The 27,810-nt window shown below is 38.9% G+C and overlaps 1 protein-coding gene across 1 annotated transcript; it reads right to left on the reverse strand.

Annotated features, from left to right (window-relative positions):
- Positions 1–8,849: 8,849 nt before the first annotated feature.
- LOC135990831 (pancreatic lipase-related protein 2-like) lies at positions 8,850–26,230 on the reverse strand. Its single transcript, XM_065638926.1, has 13 exons — positions 26,067–26,230; positions 25,049–25,097; positions 23,513–23,667; positions 21,208–21,333; positions 20,190–20,324; positions 19,174–19,282; positions 17,925–18,044; positions 17,713–17,835; positions 15,272–15,387; positions 13,468–13,597; positions 12,438–12,549; positions 10,424–10,580; positions 8,850–9,614 (listed from the first exon to the last, which is right to left on the reverse strand). The coding sequence occupies exons 2-13, from the start codon at positions 25,095–25,097 to the stop codon at positions 9,393–9,395; spliced, it is 1,554 nt and encodes a 517-aa protein (XP_065494998.1). The 5' UTR covers positions 26,067–26,230; the 3' UTR covers positions 8,850–9,392.
- Positions 26,231–27,810: the final 1,580 nt, after the last annotated feature.

Here is a 27,810-nt window from a genome sequence, read left to right on the forward strand (position 1 = left end):
GCTGATAACAGATGAAGGCTCTTTGGCACTCCCTCAATACAAATGAGTAATAATAATAAAAGAGCATCTTGGCATTAGCCCGTGTCCTTTCCTGCTGGCTCACCAGCTTTTACGTACATTTTTTTCCAGGAGGAAACTGATCTGGTATAGCTCTGAAACTCACAATTTAACATTAGATAAATCAATTTTGTAGTGAAGCAAAGATGTCCAGAACCTTTTGCAGATTTTCTTCTTCAAACCACCCAATAAGAATTAATTACCAAGGCAAGGCAGGGCTCACATGTGTTGTCTGGTCTGAGTAACTGAGTTTTCTGAGCATCTACTGACCTCTTAAACTGAATGAGAGGCAGTGAACAAGGGCATTAACCTGAAGTAATGACTCAGGATAGTGATGCAAATTCTTTTCTTTAGGTGTTTAATGTGGGAAGCACTCCAATAAATGTTAGTAAGTATGCAGGGTTGTGCATATATTTGTTTGTCATTAGAGGATGCAGTAAGATTTGGGCTTTTAAGGTATTTAGGTCAGTTGCTTAGAGATGGTGAAAAATTGAAAAAATTGTGAAGAAAACCTTGTAAGTATCAAGTCTTTGGCTTCCCACTTCAGGACTTTGTGCAGTGTCTGCTCTGGCTTCCTAAGTAATACGGTTCTCACCTTGACCCTACACGGGTACTCATAAGTTTACATTTATGTTTATGGGGACAATTATCATTTAATCTGACTACAAGCATCATAAAAAGCCAACAAATGTGATTCAGTTTTGGGAGGTGGCTGTGCCAATTCTGGGCTAACTAGAAAGCCTTCAGCTGACCTGCAGCCTCTGTCTGACCACTTGTCTGTCCTTCCAGGAGGACCTTCACTGTTCCTCTTCAAGATTAGTCTACTGTTAAATGTAGTCAACTCTAAGACCAACACTGTTTTCCTTTTGCCATTTCTGAAGTGCAGAATAACCCTTGCTGATGACTAGTTCAAGTTTCTCTGTATATTGTAGTCTACCAAAACACATTTCGTTTGGCACATTCTTCCCTATAACAGCTCTGTAATTCTTCCCAACAGCCATTCTCCCTTTAAATTTGCCGTACTGCTATTAATGCTTAATTTCGTAGCCTAATTTATCCTCCTTTTACATTTCAGTTGTTATTTGTGTTCTCATGCGTTTTCTCCTTTTTTTAAAAAAAAAAAAAAAAAAAATCCAGATTCCATGTGCACATGCTGTCATGATGTACTTCCTTTGTAAACATAGGGATGTGTTCAGTCTTAAATTACTTTAACCTCACTGAATCCACCCTGTTTTCCTAGCTGCATTACATTATCACGACCCAGAAATTCTCATCTCCTAATGGGATTTCCTGGAACTGAAAAGTTTCAAGCCTTGTAGCTGCTGCCAGAGTCCCATCAGGGTCACTCCGAGACCTGCTGTTTGCTTTTTGCCTGTTGACTCAGACCAAGCCTATCTTGTTTTAATCAGGAGTCCCTACAGTCCTCCAGCCCCAACCAGCAGTTAGTAAGGACACTTGCCCAAAATCTCAACCAAGTTTTCAGCCACTTACCACTCTGAATGCAGATGGGGCTGCTGCTTTGTGAGCTCCGTTCAGATCAGCTCTCTGTCAAATCCTGGTTGCTACCGGCTCTTTTCTCTTGGAATCAGTCCCACGATGGTGGGTGCGGACCTGCCCACATGGTGTCTAATTATAGGCTTCATGTGGGTGAGTGAGAACCTTTGTAAGAATGATACCCTTATTGCTGGATATAACAAATGTTGCCTTTTCTTGTCTCTTGTCATAACTAATTCATCAAAATTTTCACCTCTTAAAGTTTTGTTATGGGTTTGAAGAACACCAAAATGAGGCCATTTTAGCCCTCAGAGGGGTTATCGTGTGTAACATTCATAACAGTCAGCATGAAACTCTTAGCTGAGTTAGCAGGTTGTCATAAGGTCCTGTTAAAGGCAATGGGCTGAGCCTCCTCCGCAGGGAAGTTGAGAACAGTAGCTTAATTTCACTGCTCTGTGCCACCTGCTGGAAGTCACCAGCTATCTGTTTGTTATCTGAGGTGCGTTCCCTGTGAAGCAAACTCTAGTACATTTTCATATAATCGAGGCTGTTCGCATTTTTTACAGAGAGCAGGCCGGCATCTTTTAAAATGGGGGGAGTAACAAAAAATTGTGTTACAACTTAGGGAGAATATAAGTACCTGAGCATTTATTATCTTTTTTTCTAGTGAAGCTATTCAAGCTCTGTCTACCCACTACCATTTTGACTAATCTTCGTCCTCTTCAGCCATGTGGGGTTCACAGATGCGTTGTCTCTGTACCAAGCTCTATCATCAGTTGGCACACTGAATATGACTGGTGCCTACTGACAATATTGTGATCCACTTAGAGGAGAGAAACCCCTGGCACTTTCATTCAAAATTGTGTCAGGAGGAGAAGAATAGGATGCTGATAATCACGTCATTCATCCTATTCTCTGTAATGGCTTTGTGACTAGTCCATTGCGTAAATCCCAGGCTATTTTCTGTGTTCTGAAGGTGGTGGGTCACAACTATGTCACAACCCAGGTCTTTCAGCTTCTGGGCAAGACCTCAAGTCACTGCACTGCTATCTACAGGATGGGTGCTGTCATAATCACCTGTTCAGGCAGCTGTATGAGAGTGACTGTAATCCTTGTACATGGAGTGATTCAAGTGCCTAAGGGCAGGAAGTAACTGGGGTTGAATCTACCATTCATATATGAAGACAATTTGTGGTCTTGAGATATATACATTGCCTGAGAGAAGACATAATTTCAGAAATAACACCAAAAAAAAGTTTTTTCTGTATGCTGAGCTGAACATAACACACTCATCCAGCTAGCCATTGCAAGAAGCAAGTCAAGAGTGTCCATCTCTCGTTGTGGCATGTGGCACCTACATGAGTGTTTGGATCTGGGTCTGGTTCTTGTTCGTAGAGTGCACGCCCGTGCCATGTGTGATGATAATCATTAGAAAGAAATCTCGGAGGAATCTGGAGGGAGCAGTGGCTACTCAGTGGTTGGATCTTATATTTAATTACTGCCTACCCTCAAGACATGTGTGTAACTTCAGATAAGACAGAACAGATCTAGCTAATAAGAAACTTTCTACAGTCTAGTCTATGTTCACCGACTGGAAGACAGAAATGTAGCAGCAGTTATGGGACCTGTATTTCCTCAGAATGAATGTAGCTCAGTAAATAATTCTGGGGAGGAATGATGTTGGAGGACCCATGGAAAAGACATAAGGAATGTCATGTGCCATATTTGTCAAAATATTGGCATGTAAGTTAAATGGAAAGCAGCTGGTGCCTCTATTAATAATGAAACATCTTCAGAAATTGCTGAACATCTTTGTGTGAAAATCAGACCCCTTTGAAATGTTTTGGGTTTGGTGTTTTGTTTTGTTTGTTTGTTTTTAGTGGGACCAGGATTACTGGATATGCGCCAATATTTTGCTGTACTTTCCACAGAGTTAATTCTTTGTGAATGTTAAAACAGTGCCACCATGCCCACCCGCACCAAACGGTGCAGTTACAAATTGAAACAGAAGTACCCGCTTGCAAGAATACCTTTGGGGACAAATGTACACAAATAGCTGAAAGCTGCATTTGGCAAGAATATAAGATTACTGACTTCTGCAGTTTGCTTTTTGATCTGCTCTATATGTTGATAAGTGGCAACCTGATTGATACACGGTGACCATACACATTTTAAACACAGAGTTTCGCTATCGGTGTATTTCAAAGAGAATACACAGCAGTGCGGATTAATGTAGGCCAGTACGACAAGCTGGAATTAACAGTAAATGAATTTCTAGCCTACAGCATAGAGTTTTTGAGGTTTAGCTCTTTTAGGAATGGTCAGTTGTTCTGGGTCTGATTTCATGTCCTGAGAGGAACGGTTGGTTTTTACGGACAGTAAGAAAAGGTTGGCTTTTGCCGTTGATTCTGACAACATACAAGTGAAGACAGGTAGGTAGTTTTACAAATGGCAACTTGAGAATTATCAAGGACATAAATGCGTTCTGATAGTAGTGGCCTTCACATAGGTAGGAAAAAGAGGATCAAAACACTCACTGAGAATCATGTTCTCCAAACAAATCTCAGCAACTGAGTTTCAAGTACAGCAATACATAAATTACCAAGGCTTTCATAGAAAGATGAGTGAATAAAATTGTAAAAGCAACATTTTTCTCATTTCAATTTTAGATTGAAGATAGTTAATGAATTTCTTAGCTTGGATGGAGGTCATATGGAAGTAGCTTTGTGTATTCTATCCCCCCGAGAATCATTAACATGCAGACAAAGACCACTCATGTTCTTGGAGGATCTTACCTTTAGTGTCAGAGTGGCAGAGCCATGAATAAAAGACTTTCTTGATAGTTCTATTGTCTAACTCCAATGTGTTTATTCTGGTAAGCAAAAAAATCTTATACTGAATAGAGGCAAACCCAAATATCATTTCCAGGATTGCACAACAGCAATAGAAGGAATATTTTGGAAGTGATAAATATTTATGACCTTCCATGATACATGCTGTCTGCTGATTAAATCGATCAAAGTAAGCAAAAAAAAAAAAAAGTGGAGTAAAAAGGAGACTGTCACTGGTGGCAGCCTGTATGTTCACATACTGCTTATGTTTCCGGTGTTGCAAGGCACTTGCACATCCAGATCCAGCCCTGCGGGAGCTGGGAGGAGAGCTCTGTTTTGCTGCAGCACAGCGATGTAGGCGGGCGCTGTTTGTGCCAAGGCTGGCGATGATGCATGTTCTTTCCGGAAGTTTTTAGATCCCTGATAGTTAAAGATCAGATCCTTAGCTCTGTTTTATCTTGGAAATATGCCATAAAAATAGATTTTGGCATGATATTGTCTTCTGCTTCCTAGTTATTGGAAACAGAATAACTTAAAGCAGCTTGGAGACTACTTGAAATTATGAAGTCGCTAATACTGTGTTACCGCAAAAGAAGAATAAGACAGCCACAAGTTTTGTGGAGAGGACCTGTAGACAGTTTTGCTGAAAGCTCAATGAGCAATTGTTTACTCTCCCAGTGGTAATTCACCTTTGATTTTTAAAGAATAACTCAAATAAATGTTGGGAATGCACAAAGATTTTCATTTTTGCTTCTGTCCCAGGAGCATGCTAAACATAAATGTTAGATCCAGGGGTTACACAGAATACCTTGACTGCATTAAGGTCTCAGCAAAATCACTTTCCAAAGATTTTATTTTACCTTCTGTGTAACAGTCACACATTTGAGAACTGGAGTCTGCTGTATGAAAAATCAGTTATTTTCACTAAGGGAACTAGATGGGACTGTAGGTAAATAATTTCACTATAAAAATACCCAGGAGGAAATGCAGGAGAAGGAAGTGAGGTGGTGCCCCTGCAAGAGTGCTGACTGGGAAAACAGACTTGCTTGCAGGTGATATGATCTTACAGGTGGGTTGGTAACTGGTATGACACAACTGTGGACTGAAAAAAAATAAAACTAGATCTCGTATCTACCAGAAGAAGCTTTAGGATGCATGTTCTCAGGCATTGAGCCACTATAATAATTCACTCACTTCTGGTATGCCAAAGATAAAGACTCTGACCCAAAATAAATGTAAGGGGAAAAGTCAGAAAAACTTATCTAAATACAACTATGTAGAAAAGAATTAGTGTTTCTTGGAGAAACAGAAGCCTGAAGAGAGAAACAAAAATGGGTGAAAAAAATCATGTGGGAACATAGGAAATACAGATTTTCTAGAGAAGATAAAAAAGCCTGATGTATTTTGCCTTGAGGAAATTATAATTTCCCTTGGAGTTTCTCCAAGGAAAGATGCTGGCAGGTGTCTGGGGTATAAAATGATATAATCAAAAAGACAATCTTAAAGGCAGAATGAAGATAATGAGGAGCTTTTCTGTATAGGGGCCTTGTCAAGCTTCATACCTAACAAAGATGAAAGATCAAAAGGACTTGGTAGGCTTATTCCTGAAAATCTGTGGTTCATTTACAAGGATTTTATCAATATATTCTAGGGTATCAGAGTAGCATGGAAAAAAATCTGAGAAGTCACAGAAACAATATAGATAGGATCAAAAGTGGGAAGAGAGATGACTGTGTAAACTGTTGAGGTCTCTGCCTGTTAGTGCTATTTAATTAATTTTAATTATTCTCATGCTTTTGGTCCTGGGCTCACAAATAGTTATGAGGAACATTTTGATAGGCTGTGCTTTTTTGATAAGACGAGAGTCTGCTGTGCAATGCTCTTTTTGTTCTTTTATTCTTGTTAATGGAGAACTCTGACAAAAATGTTCCTTGCTTACTCATTAGCATACCTGCATATATCACTTTATGCTCACAATATGTTTTCTCCTAAAGCTATTTTTCTGACCTTACATATAAAGTAAATACAGATGTTGTAAGTGGAGAAGAGATGTAGTAATTTGGATTACTATTATTGCTGTTCACTTGTTCTAGAAAAGATTTAAGAGGTTTGTTTGTATTACCTTGCCCCATTGCCAAAAGAGTGTCATGAGAAAGAAAAGGGACCGAGGCTGAATGCTTCATAATGGCTTTGTGAGTAATTTACCTTTGGCATAATTTTTGCCACGAACAAAAGCTTAAAGAGTATTAAATGAAATTTGTATTATAATTTTGAACCACTCATAGTGTTGCAGAATATTTAAATAATGTAAAAGACTGAATGCAAATCATAATATATTCTTACATACTCTACACAAATGAAGTATAATTGACTTTAGAAAAACATACTTTTCAACATGACAGCCAAACATATAAAATGGTGCACCTCACTTGGCTTTTTAAAGATGCAATTTAAGCTGTTCTAAAAACCTGGCTTACTTTGTTGTGAAGATATGAAAGAATTACCTGTTCCAGTTTTTGTCAAAGGCAGATTGTCTTGTGAAATATCAAACCCTCACATTTTTTGGACAGGCACCATTAATACAAAGGGATAGTATCCAAAAAGTTTCATACAAGTATTGATTTTCATTTTTAAACACAGAAGGAAATAGGAGGAAGATTATTTTCCACCAGCAACAGAAAGCTGCTGTCAATGTGGTGTGGTGGGTTTTGTTTTGTTTTGTTGTGGGTTTTTTTGTTTGGTTGTTGTTGTTTTTTTCACCTTGAGCTCATAAAAATAAATGTCTCACTCTGTCTACAGATGTATTAGCAAAGAACTGCAGGGCTGATGTTTACTATACCAAAGAATGAAAATTAACTCAAGAAACAGTAGATGGCAAAAATGCAAAACAGGACAACACAAGGAGAAGAAATTAATGCAATCTTTTATTTTTAGCTGAACTGACTGGGTGCAAAACCACATATTTTTAAGTGATCTAATGAGCTGGACCACTTTTGTAGCAGAAGTCATCAACCCATATGAGCTGCTATGTTTTGTCAGAATGCTGTTGAAATCAATAGCTTAAAATTAAACAAAATGAAAGCTTGTATTTTTTTGAAAGTAAGAATATGGTTTATTATTCATAAAAAATCAAATTAATGTTTAGAATTCCAGAAGTGGCACACCAAGTATGGAGGCAGGAGGAGATGGGCTTTAAAGAAGTTTTGAGTTCAACAGGACATTGCATCTGTCTTGTGAGAAGCGACGGCCTGGATTGCACCGCTCACACTGCTGTCTCATGTCATCAAATCCGATGATCCAACCCAGGGCCTGGCTCTGCTGAACGCTTTTTCCTGACCCCGAGGAAAAATATTTACAATACTTTTGTCTCGGTTCCTGATTGTAAGAAAGGGAAAATAACTCTTCTTTTCCCCCTCCCTGAGTCTCCTTTATTTGTGCAACTCTGAGGCAGAGAGCCATGCCTGATTTATGGAGGATATTAAAGATGGTATAGTTATGAGATACAGGTATTTCCTAAGTGTGTAGAAGTACCTGGGGGGTTGTTTGTACTTCCCCAGGGTAGCACAGAAGAGAGGAGTCCCTACTCACTCAAAAAGGGGGTCTTGCCGAAAGAGTTTCCTTAAGGGGTAGAGGAGGATGAGTTCCCTGCTCGGGATGGTTTCTGGATCCTATTTCACATGGGTGGAGTTGCTGAGGGTACTGAAGTGGTGAGTCTGAGGAGTTAGGAGAGCTGATTTGTCAACTTTGCTGCCAACCTCCCAAGCAAGCTCCTCTGGAAAACTTCATAGGATGTGACTGGATTCTGACATCTCAAAACTATTGCTGCATAATTTGAAACACACCTGTTCATCAATCGCATTTAGCCTTGTGTAATGCATCTCATTAGAACCTTGTGGTAGACCTCACTGGAAGTAGTCTGGAATAGCAAGTTGTTAGGATGGGACAGAACAGAATTACTCAACATGATTCACACACAGGGTTTCTGAGGTCAAATGATAAACTTCACATTAGATTTAAAAATTAGCTGTATATCTTAGTGCACAGTGGGCAATTAAAACTGAAAGGATTTTTTTGTGTAGCTTGTATTGAAACAAAACCAGTCTTATCTTATTTTTGCTGATGCTGATAACTTTTAGTAGTCTGTTTTTATTAACCAGTATAATCAAAAAGCTGCCAAATTTGGGGAGAGCAATGCTATATAGTAATGCAAACAATGCAGCTCAGGCTTGACTTCAGCGGCTTCAGAAAGGCAAGGTAGAGATGGAAAACTCCGCTTCACTGGGAAAGAGAAAATAGTTACTTTGAAGGCTGCCAGAAAATTGAACATCCGCAGTAGTGCAACGTAGTTTTGATAAGGATGATGCCTGTTTCAGGTATAGAGACAATCCCAGATCACCAGTGTTCAGCAGAGCTGAAGAGAGCACATCAACCAGTTCTTCCCCAGGAAAAAGGCAATAATCAAATATTTTGCTGCGCGTGACCTGTACTGTTTGACACATGGTGAACTTTGATGGTGGAGTTTCTCAAGGTGTACTGTACAACTCAGTACGCAGTCCCAGCTCCTCAGCAGTCTTTGGATGCGCTGCTAAAATGCCGTTTGACTGGGTTCTTCAACAAAGAAGAACATGTCAGGCAATGCCATTCGAATTCATATTATTTTTATTTTTAAAATTATTCCTTGGACTCCTGACAGAATCAGATGCTCCTGAAAGCATGAAAGCGTCTTTTTTGTGAACAAGTAAGCAGGCACTATTAAAGAATTTGGCTGTCTGTCCCCCTTTTTTTATATCCTACCCTTTTTCTTTTCTTTTCTTTTTTTTTTTCTTCTTTGCCATTGTTGTTGTTTCTTTTTGGATGCTCCTTCTAAGGTAATTATGTTCCAAAGGAGAATTGGCTGGAACTTTTTTTTCTGTTTTAGTGTTTTTCCCTTTGAAATATAATCTCACTGCATGAGTGTGCTACTAGTAAAATACTTGCTAGCTGTCATTATAACTGGAATTCACAGAAGTGTTAACTTATCCATATGAATAAAAGCTGATAAGACCAATTGGGAAACAGAGCTTTTGTAGAGGGCTGGGCAAATTTTTCCTGTTGCTGGTGGAAGAAGTGTGCTCTTGCAGATGCTGAGGGTTGCTGCAGTGGAGAAGCACAATGTTCCCCTCCAAGCCTCAGCAAAGCTCCAGGGTTTGCCACATGCTTGGCCGCACAGTCCCATGGCCACAGAACACAGACCTGGTGAGGGAGGAAGAGTTTAAGGAAATATTCTTTAGTGCAATGGAGCATTTTCTGAGCAGCAGCCCAAGATAATCAATATAAATCCTATTTTTATTTCATGTTAGGTCAAAGCATGAGTTCTAGTAGACTGAGAACATAAAGTATGTGTTATCAAATAATTTTTTTAAAGAATTACTAGTTAGTGACTAATTATTAAAGGTTAAGACATTTGCCTTTATGCTCAGACTCCATTAACGTTTCAATTTGGATCAGGAGTGAGCTTTTTGAAGGGAATTTCTCACTCCGTTTTCCCTGCTTAGTACAGTTTGGTTTACATGACAGAGTGGTGTGGGCGCACATCAGCTGGATTTATTTTGATTAAAACTAAAGCGAAGGCTGTGCTCCAGAAGGGTGTAACTAATGTACTGCACATGCCCATGGGTGCTCAGTTCATGGGGTCAGGTTGGAGTCAGCCTAAAGCACCATGCCAAGGCAAGGGCACTGTTGCACCATGCAGAGTTGTTTCTGATGTGCTGCAATTTAGAAGAAAAACTTGTACCTTTCTTGCAAGTGCAGGGCTACACCCCCCTAGAAATTCAGATTTGTTATCTCTGTTCTTTGAGGAAGTCTGGCTGCAGTGCTGAGCTGGTGGGAGTGACTGGAGCCAGCCAAACACCCAGGTACTGCCGTGAAATTTGGATTAGGCTCTTGTTTTTAATACTTAAACCCACTTGCTTTAAGGGGCATGATACTATGCAAAGAATTTTTTTCTTTTTTTTTTTTCCCCGACCTGCAGAATAGCATGCCATTAGATTGCATACTCACACATTTCCATTTTCCCCAGATATTATTGCGACTTTTTCAGCTCCCATGTAGCCTCTGTGACCTACATGCTTTTTCCAGAGAAACTCGACTTTTGAAATGTTCCCAGAAATTTCTGTATCGATATAGTTCAAGTATGTGTTGCCTGGTTTGAAAGTTCCCCTGTCAAAAGAAAAACACAGAAGTGATACTCTGTGTTTTCTACAAATGAGGAAGAAAATGCTACAGTTTAGGCAGAAAGAGAGATGAGGTGATGGAATGCTATGAGAGTTGAAGCTTTGAAAACTATAGTTATAATTTTATTACTTTTTTTTTGGAGGTTAGGCAAATTTTAACTTAGAACATGTTGCTGGAGAATATGTTCCTTGGGGAATGCAGAGGGCTGTTGATGCAGACACTCATGTAGATCTGAGGCTTTCAGCTCAGGGGATCATGTCTGCAGTCCAGAAACACCAAGTTCTGTCTTCTCTACTGAGTAATTATTCAAGCCATGTGGCAAAATCTTATATAAAAGTCCTTGGACCTTAGGTTTTTTGGGTTTTTTTAAACATAAAATATATAATTTTTTTTTTTTTTGGACAAAGATTGTAATGGGAAGATTTTTTTTTAAAAAAGAAACAAACCAAAAAACCCAAAAAAACCCATGCAACAAGTAACAAGTATACATACGCACTTTTCATTTAACATTTTTTTAAGCATTGGGAAGGATCGTCTCATTGACATTTGGCTTGATTTCTTCCTCCAAATCAGTATTGCGTTTTTTTGCTTTCCATGAAGCTGTGGTAGCGTTGAGGCTAACCTCATCTGTCTCAGCGTGATTCATCCTGAATACCTGAGCAAGTTCTGAGGACTAAATATCTCTCTCTTTTCTTTTCTTTTTTTTTTTTTTTTTTTTTTTTTTTAAATTTCCTTTCATTGAAGTCTGTGGTGCAGTTGCCAGTGAGGCAAGTCAGTGAAAGCCACAGAGCGTCTGTATTAGCCTTACTTGAGAAAGCTGAGAAAACATAATTCTTGCTTATACAGGGAGGTAATTCTGGATCCTGCTGCATTCTTTCAGCCCATCAACCCAATGTTTTTGGGTTTATTGGGACCTAAGGAGAAGATAACTACTCAGAGAGATATATAGAAATATACAAATGACTTAGTTGCTTAAATTTCCATGCCTTTCAGGATGATAACACTAGTTTAGTTAGCCCAGCATTTGTTAGTATTACCATGGGTTTATCCTGGTCTTTTTTTTTTTTTTTTTTTTTGCTAAATGAGATCTGTCTTCAAATAAAGTCCAAGTCAAAAAGTTCTGTTAGTGTTTCTGCTTGCTTTCAACCATGAAGAAAATTGAAAATTATAGTTTACATTCCTGCCTTCTGTGGTATCAGAGTTCATTATGACGGAATGCACATTACAGGATGACATTAATGTAGAAATTACCTGTAGGTGTATCGCTACAGTAGTGTATTTGCAACCAAAGGTAACCCAGGTAAAAACCTATAACAGGGCTATGTTCGAACGCAGCAGAGGGTGGTTTTGCAGTATTTAAACTGTGATCTTGACAAGGTTCAGTTTATGAGATCTGAATTCACATTTACTCGAAAAAGCCAGGCTGAGAGGACAGGAATCCCACACTCCAGCACAGTTCATAAACAAGCTGTAACTGTCTTACATATTGTCTCGAGGAGGGAATGATTAAATGACCATACATCACACAGCTCTCGGTCTTCTCAGAGAAGATCACCAAATGATGTTTGAGCACAGCAGTAGCCACAGAGCTCTTTGCTGTTGCCCACTTTACTATGTTAACCATCATCCTTAGGAAAGAAAATACAGAGCAGGAGAGACCAGCAAGCAGATTTTGACCACAATTTGTAGCATGGGTGACCTCAACCACTTAAGAGCTACTTTTATTACCAGTGTAAATCACAGATCACATAGAACAAGATGAGACATGTACAAATAGTTGTGTATAAATTCAACATGATAACAATGATAAGACCATTTCTTCAACAGATGTGTTAAACTTACTTGTCAACTGTATATTCTTTCCTGATCCCATTAGTTCCAGTCAAGGCTACATCGATATTTCCCTTCATGGTTTCTGTTGCAGATACTCTGACATGTATCTCTTTTCTCCAGCCTTTGAAAATAAAAAGAAATAGATTATGGTTGTAAGGAGATTTCTTTACCTAATGGTTAAACTTCTCATATGTTTCAATGTCTTTTAGAGAGAAGAAAAGATTGCACAAATGTGCTTATAAGCAAACAAAATGTCACTCTTTATTAAGGCAAATGCTAGTTCTGTGTGATTCTAGTAGCATTAATTTCCTTGACAAGTGGTCTAAGTCAGCAGTTTGTAGATGTTGAAATGAAAGTATTCATTCAGATTTAAGAAAGGACAAGTTTGTCTATAATTAATTTTTTAGATTTTTGCTCTTCTAGAATGTGAAATAAGTTTGTTTGCTTGTTTGTTTGTTGTTGATTTTGCTTTCATACTTCAATGCCTACTGAATAATGACCTCCAAGAGTCTCTCTCTTTATTGCCCTGGCAGTTCATCACATGTAATGGATTAAATTTATATATGAATTTTCTTATTTCCTAGTTTCATGGCTGCTTCTACACTAATCACAATTAAAACTACACTTCTTATTACTACCTGCCATTTTAACTTGATGAAATTTTCCAAAATACACTGAAATAATCTAGCTTTATAATTTTTCATCATTCACAATATAAGCTTTTTATTTGGAATTTTGCACTTTCAGCACAACATGCCTTCCACCTTCAGCTTTATAAAATTTTTTGAGCTATCATCTAATTTAAAAAAATACAGCAGGGTCTCTAGGTCAGAGGTCAGCATCAGTTGATCTGTTTCTATGATTATCTCAGCTTTTCCCAGATAACGCTGATACTGCATATCCCTAACACACCTGAAACTCTACATTTTATACTGAGTGCCACTTATTAGCTTCAGCTGCTCTCTGTAGAAGTGAAAGATATTTATTCACACATAATTCATTGCCAGTTCAGAATTCACCACCCAAAAGAAGCACTTACGAGCATATGGAGGGCAGGCCCCTGTGTTCAAATAAACCTTTTGCTCTTCTTTTTCAGTTTTATTCGAAAACGTATCAGCATAATGACCCATCAGTGGGCATCCTTCCTTCGGACATGGGAAGCATTTGCCCTGGGGAAAAATAAGTGTGTGTTACAAGACGTTATCTGTTTTAATCTTGCTTCTTGAATTTTAAGAAATTAGGGGGTTTTAATCTTTTTCCTAGGTTTTTTTTTTTTTTTGAAAGGGTACTTGCTTCTGAGTTCAGATCATATCTTCAGTGCTTATCAGTGTGGTGAAAAAAGGACCTGAGATGGTCAGTCATCTTATTTCTTCTGGCTGAAAATCAGATAAACAGGTTGGAAATTTGGCCTCATATCTCAAGCTTTTGCAGAGACCATAAGCAAATACCTTAATGCATGTTTTGCCTTACTGCCTGATCCATAAAATACAGGTAATATATCCATTTTTCATAGGTCTATTGAAAAGTTGTCTGCTAATTATTATAGGCTGGGTAATTATATTTGCAAGGAGGTCTGGCTGGATATCAGACTTATATAGTAAATATATCTAAGCTTAGGAATACTGAAGCTTCTGGGAGGTCTCACTTTGGGATGTGTTCTGCCTGTTTTTCAGCATTTATTCCCATGCAGAACCTTAATGAAATTGATCTATCTACACAGAGCAAACGTTCAGATCAAGACTTTGACATCCACTAAAAAAAAAAAAAAGAAAAAAGCATGCATATTTTCATTGAAAGTGATTTAGTTGCAGTTGGAAAAAATAGTGTTGCTATATTTAGACTAATGTTGGTATTTGGGAGGTTCTGTAGTATTCACTAGTATTTGTGGATTGGGCTATTTGGGTGTCAGGCGAATAAAAAGCTAAATGATCATCATTGCTTGTTTATTATGACATTGAAAAAAACTTTCCCTTGCATCACTAAATTGCACAAGCTTTAGGTTTTCAAGTCCTGAATTACAAACTTCCAAGTTACATGGCAACATTGCTGCAAACATTAACAACTTAGCTGCAGTATTGTAATTGTTTGTTTGGGGAGTAGGTGGAAATAAATTCAGACTTGTCTTCCTTCTTGACCAGTCCTCAGTTGCTTCACCAGAATTAGTCCACTAAAAGCCCAGTCATGCCAGGCATGAAACACCAGGCCAGGATGGCACCTCTTTTTTGTGTCACCCAAGGGTTGTGTGAGAAATTCCGTGCTGTAGAAATATCTCCCCTGCATCTTACAAGTGTTTATTGTTTATAATGATGTTTTATGATTTCTGAAATCCAGAGGCTGGCCTCTTCACAGAATCACAGAATGTCAGGGATTGGAAGGGCCCTCAAAAGATCATCTAGTCCAATCCCCCTGCCGGAGCAGGAACACCTAGATGAGGTTACACAGGAAGACGTCCAGGCAGGTTTTGAATGTCTCCAGAGAAGGAGACTCCACAATGATGGGTTCCACCACGTTTAGATGGAACTCCTTCAAGCAGACTGAGTGTCCCATACTGCTGACCTATGCAAAAGGTGAACCCAGCCAGTGCCTTTCATTACACTCTTACTCAGCTCTTCATCTCTCCCTTCATAACCCTTTTTGGTGTTTATATTTACTGCCTTATTTTCTTTTTTTTGGAGTTTGCTGCTTTTATGTTTTGCCTATTTTTTGAGTGTGATCTGGATGAGGGTAGTCAGTTGGTCTGCATAGACTCCCTGTATCCTGGATCTAGCATATAGAAGTTGTCCCAGAAATTAAGAGAAAGGCAGGGCTATAATCCCTCAGATAAATATGTACCCAAAACTTACCAATACAAAAGCTCGATATGTTTTGCACTGATACCCAACAAATCCATTGGGAGTGATAATACTCTCAGCATAATAGCGGAGACTTCTTTTATGTCCACATGCAATAGACCGATATTCTGGGAAAAAGCCCAAGTAAAAAAGATTAAAGCTACATATTAACATAAAGACCATGTCAAAACACTCGTGGGTCCTTTTTCCTCAAAAGCATTTATACATCCAGTGAAGTCTCAGATTAAAATAAAAAATTAAAGTGTGAATTATTTGATTTTTTTGTAGTGAAACATGTACTTACAGCTACATATATTTTTTGGATGGAGAAGAGCAAAGTTCTTCTGCGTGCCCTGTGCTCATGCTGAAGTTCACAGATGTGGACTTGCACCAAGGTGGACCTTGTTCGGCCTCCTGTCCTGCTGTGTGTGCTTAACTGCTTTTATTTTAGCATGAGAACCAAGGAGGATTTAGGAGAATTTGCCTTTGATATTTCAAATACTGAAATAATTAATAGCTACAGTGTTTGGAAAGCATATAGTAGTTACTATGAATTAGATTTCATTTGCTTACCATTATCACAATATAGTATTTTGTAAAACCACAGTTTCCACACGTTTCTAGAATTAAAGATAATTGTAGTAATTATTTTAACTTCAGTGGCTTTCAGTGTTTTTAAGCTCTAGAAAATCTGTGGTCATTTGACAGTGGTGATTCTGTGAAATGCTCTGAAAAGCAAGATGTTTGGCAGTGTGTCCTTGATTTTTGTCAGAAATATTTGAAACGAGTACATTTTCCCATCAGAGTAAAGTTCATAAGCAGTCAGTGCAGGATAGAAGAAAGTGATATTTTGGTTATATTTACAGGTCCCTAGTAACAAGTACTGTCTTCATTGGCTCTGAAGTCTCTCCATTATCAAAGCACAATATACCAAAGGTAGGTTTTATAAAAGTAGGCTTTGCTCTGCTTCAGCATGTGTCAGGGCTCACCTAATCACAGGGGAAGTCTTGGAGGCACTGAAGTGATTAGAAGCTGGTAGAGTTTATAGTGAAATTAGAGTTTCACCTACTGTCTGTATTTATGCATCTTAAAGACAGACTATTTGTTATTGACCAGCTGGCACACATTGTTCTTTATTAAAAAAAATAAAAAAGGAAAAAGTATAGCAAAATACCTCTGAAAAGTATTTGTCTGCTTTTCTTGAAAATAATCTGCACCATTAAGGCTTCCTGCGTATCTTTTCTTTATAATTCCTTCTTCAAATATAATTTAGAAGGGTCTGTGCTTTCAACGTCAAAAATCTCAGCTTTTACTGTTGGCTTGCTTTGTGCTAGTGCCAAATTCACTTAACATCTATATAATGGGAACATAATGCTCTTCTCCCTACTGCATCAAAAGCTGAAGAAAGAAGTTACTAAGTAGCATTTCTAAAGCACTTCATAAATAAAAGCATTACATAAACGTAAATATAATCAAACAGAAGAGATAGGCACAAAGGAAGGTTTAAACAAAAGGCAGGAGTTGAGGCCTCAATTTTTGGGAGCTGTCTGAACAACCGACTCCATCAGCTCATGTTCAATAGAGCTGAGCTTCTTCACCACAAAACATGGCAAACAGCCACGTGAAATGTCTGTGGATTTGTTTTTTTTCTAAAAACAAATACATTTTTATGGAGCCTGATTGGAAAGTGTTTTGGTTCCAAGTGACTTTGTGCACAGCCAACTTTCAGTCCTCTTTGTTGCTAAGTTCTCCAACCAGTTCTAAGACAGAGCATCTTTGAAAGCCAATTACTTAACTAGTAGTAGGGATTTCAAAACATTCAGCTGTGAATAGCAGATATTCTTATTTTTGTAGGTTAGGCACAGAAGACAGGATTTTGGGGATCTACTGTACTGGATCCCAGGGTAATTCTGATTAACTGCCCCACTTTCTTTGAAGAACATGAACTGTCAGCGCAGCAGCCATTTTATCATCTTCTACATTTTTAACCTTGTGCTGTTCCCTTTGAAGACACTAAAGCTGTTAATGGCATGGATGAGTATGTCTAACCCCAGTAATATTGGAACCGATGTCTTCCAAGGGACAAGGGAAGCTTAGATTTTAATATACTAATTTTTGGATTATCCTTGAATGAAATTTTACTGGTCCTTCATGTGTGGAATTCCCACTGAGGTCAGTCTGTCGGCACAGTGGCAGGTTGTTATAACAGGTGGTGATCAACAAGTCTGCATGCTTTAACTGAAGTTTCCATCTGGACTTTGCCTCAGTTAGTATATAAAAGAACTGGAGGGTATTTCACAGGCATCTTTAAATCTTCCATTTTTGAGCATTCTTCTGTTCCAAATCTGAGCTATATAGATAATATATACATTCAAAAGGGTTTTTACCTTAGCCTGGCCTGTATTTCTAACTGTAGCTTATAATGAGGTATTACTTCTTTAAAATACATTTACCTCTCATAAGGTCATTGATATCCCGAGTTGCAGGAGGTACACGAAGCTGCTTGCATCCTGGCATCTTCTTCCCTCCATTTGGGTAAAAATCCAGGTGGCCAGAGGTCTGAAGAATCCCTGGAGCTGAAATGTAAAATGAATTGAGGCTGATTACTCTCTGACATGCTGTAGCCATCCCCTATGTTGGTGTTAGCCTTTGTGTGAAAACTTACCAAAGTCAAAGAACAGATGACCAGCATGAGTATGAATTATATCAACAAATTTTGCATCTGAAGGATCCAGCCTAACCATTGTGGGAGTATACTGGAAAAGGGGCCCAGCTGGATCCAAACCTAAATAAATGGAGATATGTCTCATTGAATAAATAATACTGTATGTCATTACATACAGTATGTGTACATTGTATGTCATCGCATTTCTACCTTTACTCCATGTATAAAAATCCATTTTGTGATCCATGACAACCAGCAAAACAAGCAGGGTTTTACAGCAAGATGGCTAGAGGCATTGCAGTGCAGTAAAAGGGTGGTGGGTCCTTGGCTTGCTTTTGAAGAAAAATGTTATAAGAGGTTTGGGGGTTTTTCTGCATGTTAGTGAATGATATGTTACTCTGTAGATCTGTCTGAGAATTTTTATTTGGCTAAAGATCTATTTTTATTTCCAAAAGTGTTTGCTTAAAAATGTTACCCCTTTGCTGCAGTGTCAGTGAGCTCTCTTTGGGGCTAAAGCAAGACAGTTCTGACCCCAGTTTCCCTGAATGGCTTCTATGACTTCTTACTGTGTACACAGCTTAGTCAAAGCAATGTCTGTGCAGAGAAAAGAACTGACTGGAGGGGGAAGGAAAGCAGAAAATAGCCTTTAAAAAAAGTGATGTCTGAGTGTGTCATGACGCTGTGTCTCACTGTGTAGCTATGCAACTAAAAGCTTTCTGCCTTCTCAGGGTGTCCATGGCCATTTACTGTCTCTTCCTGACATACTAGATCTAGGGTTTTTAAAATTTCATTTCAGATTTTCAATCTTCTGAACAGCTGAAAAGTCATGTTAGAGTGGGCTTTTAAAACCGAATAAGACGATGAGTTGCTAATGTTTTACAAGTCTGTTATTCCACATCTAATACAATATTTTGTTCCTGTTCTTTTATATCATTAAAAATCATAACCAAGTGCTCCCTGGGACTTGTGACCTGTGAAAAATGGTCTCTATTTAACCACAGTTGGGACAGTTAAGCTTTTCTGATCTGTTGCAGCTGAGCCTTTCTCAGGGCTGTGAACATTGACATGTAAATCGCGTGGCATGTGACGAGACGTGGCTTTGTTTGTGTGCTGTCATGACATCCGTATACTGTTAATTATGACCAAGCAGCCCACTGCAGTCTGTACTGTGTGTTTATAAGACAGCAGTGATTCTTCAGTTAAGTTGCACAAAAATACAAAGTCTCATCGGTTGAAATAACCTCGGTACCTGTTATCCTTCCAATGCCGGGTTTCCTTCTCCCTGCCTCCCCTGCGGCGTGTGCTCCAAGGCTATGGCCGATGAAATGGATGTTGGCAGGAGAGTAGCCATAATCTTTCTGTGTAGATGTATGGATAGGAAAAAAAAACAAGTGTTAAGTGGGGGATACAAGCCTGTGGCACTACATCTTAGCCCCATGCTGACAGGACGTGGTGGCAAGAGATGGAGGGGAGTGCCTCAGGTGGGAAGTTACTGCTGCGGGTGGCGGGATCTGTACCAAAAGAGGACCAGGTCCCAACTCATCCCATCCCCTCTTGTGTCACACCTGTGGAAGGAAGTAACCTCTGTCAGGAATTGTCCCTTATGACAGAAAAGAAGGAAAAGGGAATTTCTGCACATAGCTCTTCTACATTTGCGTTGATTCCTTATCCAAAAGGTGCCTCACCCCTGAATCCATCTATCCGGTCAGCATAACGGTCTATGGTGGAGATTTCAGTGCCTTTGCCTGCAGCAAACCCTCTGTGTGAATCAAGCGGCTGTCCTGCTGTGGAGATGCTCCACCAGGCAGGTCCTGCAGGGTGGGGAGGACCATGCCAGGAGCGCTGATGTTGGTGGCTGCAGGAGAGTCACTTCCCTGTGCTGTGATTCAGTTCTTGCAGGACGCAGCATGCATGACCCACAGAGGAATGTTTTAACCATATTTGCCCTTGATTACTACTCTTCACTCTGCCAATTTTTCTGGACAGTCTCTAATCTGATGTCTTAGCCAGTAAAAAGCCCATCATGAGCAAAACTTTCAGAAACTGTGGCCTGTAAGCCTTTAGGGACATGCGTATCTGTGGTCTGACACTAAAGTCAGTATTTCCATTTGTGCAGGATTAGAGACTTTATGACATTTTCATCTGTGTCATTGAGTACCTCTGTACTTTCTGACTCTCTTGCATCAAACCTAAAGGTGCCACACTGAACGCAGCCTTTACCATACAAACTATGTGCTGATGTTCATGTTCCACAGGTATTTTTACCTCAAGAAAGTTCACCAGATAGACCAGCTCAGCCCCCACAATGCGGACGTTGTTAACGGCTGTGGTGTACAAGCCACTGGAGCCACCTGTCCAGTCAGCCAAAATGCAGTTCACATCTTCAGTGAGAAGCATCAGCTGGTGGAAAACACAAAACCAGAAGGAAACAGGCCTTAATAACAATTGTGGCGGGGTATATGCAAACAAAGTTTTGTTTTGCTGTAGCTGAGGACTCACTTTTTTAATGTGACTGGTCAAGACACATCTTTAGTGTCTTGATTCCTGCTAATACTGAAGAATGAACACAAGGAGGCAGAGTGGAGGCAGTGATTTGAATGCTGTAGCAAGACACACACAGTAGCCTGCTTCGGTTCTGTTTTCCGTTCCAGATGCTTTGGTCAGCTTTAGGGTGTCAACTTATTTTAATGACAGTACGACAGTTAGAAAAAGACCACAGTATGACGCCTTTTTTATCGTCCAACCTTATTATTATAGTGTCAAAATTTATATGCTTGGGTCATCCGAAAGGATTCACAAATTCGTGTTCATGTGCTTGAATTTTTCAGCCCCAAAGTTCATATATTTTGACTAAAATTTTCTATTTACAGACTTCTGGCAATGGAACATTCTGATTTTTTTCATTTTGAAACAATTATGTTTTTGAAATGTGCCTAAATAAAATGAAAACGATCTGCTGAACAAAGCATTTTGTTTTTATTAGATCAAATGCTTCACTCAAATTGAAGTGTTTATTTTGACCTTTTGCTGAGGTGAGAAAAGTGACTTTTTACCCCCCCCTTTATTATTGGCAAGGAATTGAAAAATCAATTCATTATAGCTTTCTCTGTGGAGGTGAATGTAGCAAAAGGGCATTTAACAGAAGGCTGAAGTGTGCTATATTCCCTGAATTAGCAAGAGAACAGAGGTGTAAATTTTATGTGGGAATTTTGGGGCAGTTAATGGGGGGATGTTGGTATTTGCTCTTTCAAACACAAGTAAAATGACAGTAGCTGTATCATACCCTGCACATGTTTGCTATCCAGGGGAGGTCCGGTCCAGCAAGATGGCCGTGTATAATGAAGCGAGTTTTCCTGTGTGGTCGGAAATTTGTGGCTTTGATAGCCGAAGGATTTGTAGCAGAAATTTTCTGTATTAAAAAAAAAAAACAAAACAACAAAACAAACACAAACAAACGAAACAAAAAAACCAACCCAAAACAACCAACAAACAACACAACAACACTGTGACTGCTCCTGCCCACGTACGTTTGGATTCAGGGCAGAGTGCCCCAGTGGTTAAGGCACAGTTCTGGACTCTGAAGAGAAGGGTCTTGTTCCTCACTCTTAAACTGTCTTGCTGGAGGATATCAATCAGTTGCTTCAAAAAATTATTCACTTTCTCTAGTTAATCGAACTAGTGATATTTGTATCCTTTGCACAATGCTTTAAGATCTACTGATACAACATGCCATGTAAATACAAGATTTTTTCAAACAATCATAGAGATAGAAAGATAGAAGCTTCTGCAAGGTATTATATGGTTGACTTGGAATCTATGCCTAATTTTCTTTCTTTTTTCTTTGAAGATAAGACCTTCATCATTAAGCTTGTTTATATTTTATCCTAAAGATATTCCAGACAGCATGAGAAAGCCCACCAAGCTTACAACAGCAGAGGCTGTAGGCATTTTGAGGCATTATTTTCTTTTGAAAAAATCTGAATACTGGGTTGTTTTAAAAACTGGCTCTTATTTTTTGTTGTGGTTTCATAAGCTTAAAAGGAGATGTCATGCACTAGTTAGCACATGTCTCACCTTCAGTGAAAAACTGATCAAATTTAAAACCTTACAGGCCCTCTCAGCTAGAGATGTTGGACTTGTTTTTGAGGAGAAATCATTACACATCTCCACTGTTTGTGACTGCCATTTATATATATATATATATGTATAAAAGAAACTTTTTTCATGTCATGTAAGCCAACAACAGCAACAAATTGTACCCTCCCCCCATATTAATTGGCTTCATTTTTCTTGTCCAAGGAACAAGAAAAATGAATCTAGTTAACACTTTCTGATGATCATTTCTTTCACCAGACAAGTCCATAGCTCCACAAAACTGCTTTGTGCTATGGATGAGCCCAGCCCAGACACCTCCAACACCTCCAGCATCCTGCTGGGAGCTTTCCCCAGTACTTGCTGCTCCTCAGAGGAAAGGGCTGCCTCTCTGCAGGCATCTGCAGCGTGTTCCCATTTGATCCATCCTATACAATCCTGCAGGCTCCCTTTAGCTACTTCCATTTGTTCCTCTGTCACAGTCCAGAGCTTCCTCTTGCTGCAAATAGTTTGCAGTTGTTGTAGATAGCTGCACCTTTTTACTTCTTTTCTTCCATACAGCTCCAGAGTCTGCTGGCTCTATGCTTCTATACCTGATGTATTTTTATGAGGGACAACAGGATTCAGATCTCTGTAAGAGAAACCTCCAGGCTTTTTCTATGCTATATCTTACCAAGTCTTTTTTTTTAGCTTTTTAGTTGCAATTTCCCTAAGTCTTATTCTTCAAAAAAACTGTTTAATATCTGGTTGTGTGTTTCTTTTTTTTCTTTTTTTTTTCTAAATTAATCCCTATTTCATTCTCCTTTTTTTTTTCTCCCTTCTTTTTCCACGTATGGTTTTGTTTTTTCCTTCATTTTTTTCTTTAGTCTCCAGTTTTCCCTTGTAAGCTTTCCTTTAATTTTTCATCCTATTTTTCTTTCTTTTTCTGGTGAAAACAGATACTTGCTTTCCTGATCTTCACTCTTAACTATCTACTTGCTCTTAAGGCTCAGTGTTGGCCACCACATAAGCAGAACCTCTAAGGCCAATTGTCTGTAGTTCAGAGGACCTAGTAATCACATGTATGAACAACATTCCTGAGTCGTGTATATGGGCCTGAAACTTGTTTTTAATCTGGAGGCACGCAGGAACCAAAATTGAGCTTTCTTTTTGTATTGTCTTCCCTACCTTTGGCTTCATAAACCTAAACCTGAAACTGAATTTGAGTCGTTTACTTTAGAGAGCTATTGATATACAAAATATATCTGAAATATCTCAGATGACTTGTGTTAGAAGGCTGCAATTACTATGTTGTAAATATACCCGGCTCATCAGAAAGCTGAAATGAGGAAAAATAAATGAGATGGAAGAAAGTTAGGATGGACTGTTCTTGGAGTCTGTAATGTAGAACTGGGGCTTTTCCTGGGAGACTTATGAGCAAGCAGAAAAAAACCTGTCTGTATAATTTGTTGAATGTGTAGTATACCATCAGTTTTTAAAACAAAGCAGTTTCTTACTTGATAGTTAATGATGTTATCTTTAGTGTAAAGGAAGAAACTGGTGTTCACATCTTCTGGAGAGCTGGGCAAGCCTGCCAGTTGTCTTCCTGGGATCCCAGACCAAGGAGGCATATCTGTAAAGCATCCGAGCCTTCCATAGCAAACTTGCCTTCCTGGAGTATGCAAAGAAAAATGTCAGTGTTCTGGCAATGTGGCAGGTTAGGCTGCCACCACTTTACAAGAAGCCGGCAGAATAGTGTTTATACCAGGGAAGCAGAAAATGGCTGTTTCAGACTGTGTTCATTTTTCATTAAAGGGCTCAGTTGTGCTCCTGTGCCTCGTGCATGTAGCAGGGACTTGAACTTCAAGACCAGTTCCTGTTGCAAACATAGGGTAGAGCTCAGTTTGGTGAACTCATGGCTTATTTTGTCAAACATTGTTAGCCATCGGAAAAAGACAACAAAATCTTGATCCCTTATGGATCCAGAGAACAAACCAGCTTTTGCTCCCAGAGCAGAGCAGTCCTTCAAATTAACACTAATACTCCAGGGATTATCTAAATTGTTCTTTGTTGTGCAATGATTCATGAAGGAGTAAAACAAAAACAAAACATTAAAACAGCTACCTCTGGTTTCTCCACAATGTACGTTAAATATCTCCCATTTTTTTAATCACTGTGAGATTTTAGTGGAAGCAATGAAGTGGAATTTGAGTGGAAGTCTAGAGGGAAGCACAGCCTCAGGAAGTGTGGTCTGTGACTGAAGGACTAGAGTTTCCCAATTTCTGCTGTGGCTTTAATACAGTAATGATGACAATATGACGTATGGGTGTTGCTGTTAAATAGCCTTACCCACTATTATAGCACAATGATTGCAAAATCCCATATAAGTTTTATTGCTATTAAAAACATACTGAAAACAGTGAGAAATGGTTTTTTACCCAGGATAGGTGGCAGATTCATACATCATGAGACTCTGACTTACTCTATTTATTACTCTAAGAAACTCAGGGGTAGAGTGATATATACTGGAAATACACCTAGAGAAAGAGAAGATTTAATTATGGAGTTATAGCTAGAGACTCCACAAGCATTCCAGTGATTTTTAAGAAGGATGTTTCCTCTGATACGAGCAATCATTTGGATTGTGGCTTTTTGTTTCTCTCTGCTCTTTCTGTCCCTGTTGAATTATTCTTTTCTATGGGTAAAGAGGTGTTTTGGACCAGGACTATTTTCTTGTTCTATGCATAGTGCTGTGAAGAGTATGTGCCTAGGCTGGCATTACAAGTGCTGTACCTACCAGAAATGTTTTTTAGAATCAGTTGCTATATAAAAATACCTAATTCCCGTTCTGTTTGCTACCTGCAAAAACGTCTACAGAATTAAAAGTGAATAGGTTAAATGTGGGAAAGATATGAAGTAACTCAGTGTTCCTAACAAAGAATTGTGTTAAATCTATTTCAAAGCACATTCTTTTTCAAAAACATAGATATTCTGATGTAAGCTGCACACAGTAATTGTTACTGTTTATAGGCTTTATCAGATATGTGTCTCACCTCTGGCTGCATCGAGAAGAAGAAAAGGAGTGATCCATACTACAAACATCTAAAACAAATAAGAACAAAATTCAAATATAATTAAAAATAGAACCTGAGATTTGCCTAAGGGTTTCCCTGACCCATTAAAAGTCATAGTGGCCACAGGATTACTTTAGTCGTTTACTAAGTTGGATCCAAAAGAAACAACATTTCCTTAAAGAAGCAAAGTTCCAAGAAAATGCCTTCGGGATTCTTTCTGTTTGCCCTGGAGATTTGGCATAAGCAAGATACCTTCTAAACATCTCTTGAAGACTGTCTTCCTGACCTTGACAAACAGGAGCTTTTTGTTTTTTCCTCTCTCTCTAGAGCTGCAACTTAAGTGCAAACAAATGAAATTCTTAAAGGATTTGCAACAACATGTTTTTACAGAGTGAAGTTTCTTCTAACATTTAGTAGAAAAGTTACTCATAGAACTGCTATTCAGTGATTATATTTAAGAAAATTCAGGAAAAAAAAAAAGTGTTTCTCAATCATATAGATAGGCTTGAAAACTCATTTTGATCATTGTTATCAGTCATGTATACTTATCAGCCCTGATCAGCTGGTGATTAAGTGATCAAGCAGATAAGTAAGCATTGGAGAAAATGGACTAGTCATTTACTTCGAGGTGAAGTAGGGAAAGCCTTTTAAGTGTAGTCTCACTAGTACTACTAGTAACTTACCTTCAAAGGGAAGAAGATCATTCTTAGAAAACTCTAATATCAGGCCCTGATCCTCCAATGAGTCCTACACAGGCAGAGCCCTGCATTCCCTTCCTGCTCTCCCCACTCCCAGTCTTCCCAGCGCTCCCAGTCCTCTGAAGTCTATAATACACTGTTAGGAGCAAAGGGTTCATCCCTGTGAAACTCACTGCAGGGTCAAGCGTGTCCTGCCTCCATCCCCTCTTCTCCAGCCACTCACCAAATACCCCACACCTTATAATGATAGACCTTATTTAAGTTCCTTAGATGTTGGGTCCAGTGAATCCCATTTTTACCTTGGCAAAGCTCCGAGCAAGTTCTTTGGGTCCACCTCTCAGCTGATTGCACCAAGCCTTGCAGAAGTCCTCTGAGGAGCCTGGAAGGAACCAGGACAGCAATGTGTCTGCCCTCTGAGGACATGTGGCAGAGGGATGCTCACCCCACTGCTGCTTCCCAGCGCTTGGGTTCCCAGCTGCATCTGTGACTTTGTTGGTTAGTGCCAAAAGAGATCTTCTGTCAGGCATGCTTCATCTGAGATAACACGAACCAGGTCAGACCAGTTGCTGCACGACTCCACCTGTTTAAATGCAAAGTGTCAAATAGGGTGTTATTTTCATCCATTGGTAATTATTTTTAAAGCCAAAAAGTACCAGGAAGTGTGATGTAAACACTGAACAAACACGCAGCCTTTCAGGATCAGGAGCAAGGCTCTTGCCATTGTATGGGCTGTTTGTTTCTGTGTGATGCTGAGTTGGGATTCAAGTGACTTAGCATCAAACCAGACAGCAAAACCATCCTTCCTGGAGCTGATCCCTGCCTTAAATAATTTACAGTCTTCAGCAAAATTTTCAAATTTTTGTTTGATAGTTAAGTCTACCATTACACCATCAAGACATAAACAAGGTGTTTTGGGATGAGCTAGCATGTATGTTTGCAAGGTTTAAGCTGTTACTTGAGGAAAAGGTAGAAAGAAGAGAGAAGGATGAAAAATTATTTTAAAATTTAATTGATCGGTCATCTGTAATTTGTTCTTCTTCAAGTTCTCTCATCTGTAATTTTGTTAGTGGATGAATTACCTGAGTTATTTGAAAAGATGACATAAATGCTTTTCAACAGGGGGAATAGTTTCTTGGCCAGACTGTCACCACGTCCAATCATCATTAATTGAATCTTCATAATTAAATCATATTAATTGCAGTAATTTTAGTTTTTAGTGTTTTGATAATGATGTCTTTTCATTTCTTACTGTGGTGTTGTCATACTATTATGTTAACATTTCTGATTAGGCTTTCATTGAAATCTGTGTTCCTGTATTGTAGGTCTTTTCCAATGCAGATGATTCTATGATTCTATGTAGATCCAAATGAGAAACTTGCATCTCAGCATTTCAATGTTAAACCCTCTAAGTATGTTGAGTAACTCTTGGCACCTCCTAAGCCAAGGATGTACAGAAAGGGGAGACTCCTTTTTGGTATAATCTTTTCCACTGACTGATGACTTATATCTACCACATGCAAGGATGAACTCAGTTAAAGTGATTTTTAAGAGTGCTAGGTACAAAACCCATTGGTTTTGTTTGTTTGTTTTCTTAGCTCGCCTTGAAAACTTAATTTCTTTAGATGCAAATTGTAGAAGCAAATAGATCCTCCATCTCTGTGTTCCAGAAATGTAGCAGAAAATTAAGAAGGAAGGTTAGTATGTAGGTGAGGGAGTTTGTACTTTTCATTTTGCCAGGACGAAGTCCAGTAAAGTGTTGAATTCTTCACATTAAAATGCATTTGAGTTATCTTCTGCTCACATAATTAAAGACTTTTGTTAAGGTGCAAATTGGTCAGTTAACCAGTCAGCAACAGAATTCAGCAAACAGAAATCCTGACCATGTCTTTGGAAGAAATGGTTAAAAGAAGCACACACATAAAAATCTTCCAAGTTATCCTAGGTCGTCCTGGCCAAAACTGGATTCAGTGATAGCTAATGGGTGCTCAGAACTATGATACTACAGCATATGCTCAGATCTGGTGATCAGGAGCTCAGATCGGT

The sequence above is a fragment of the Caloenas nicobarica genome, chromosome 7 (genome assembly GCF_036013445.1).
Source record: "Caloenas nicobarica isolate bCalNic1 chromosome 7, bCalNic1.hap1, whole genome shotgun sequence".
Classification (NCBI taxonomy): domain Eukaryota; kingdom Metazoa; phylum Chordata; class Aves; order Columbiformes; family Columbidae; genus Caloenas; species Caloenas nicobarica.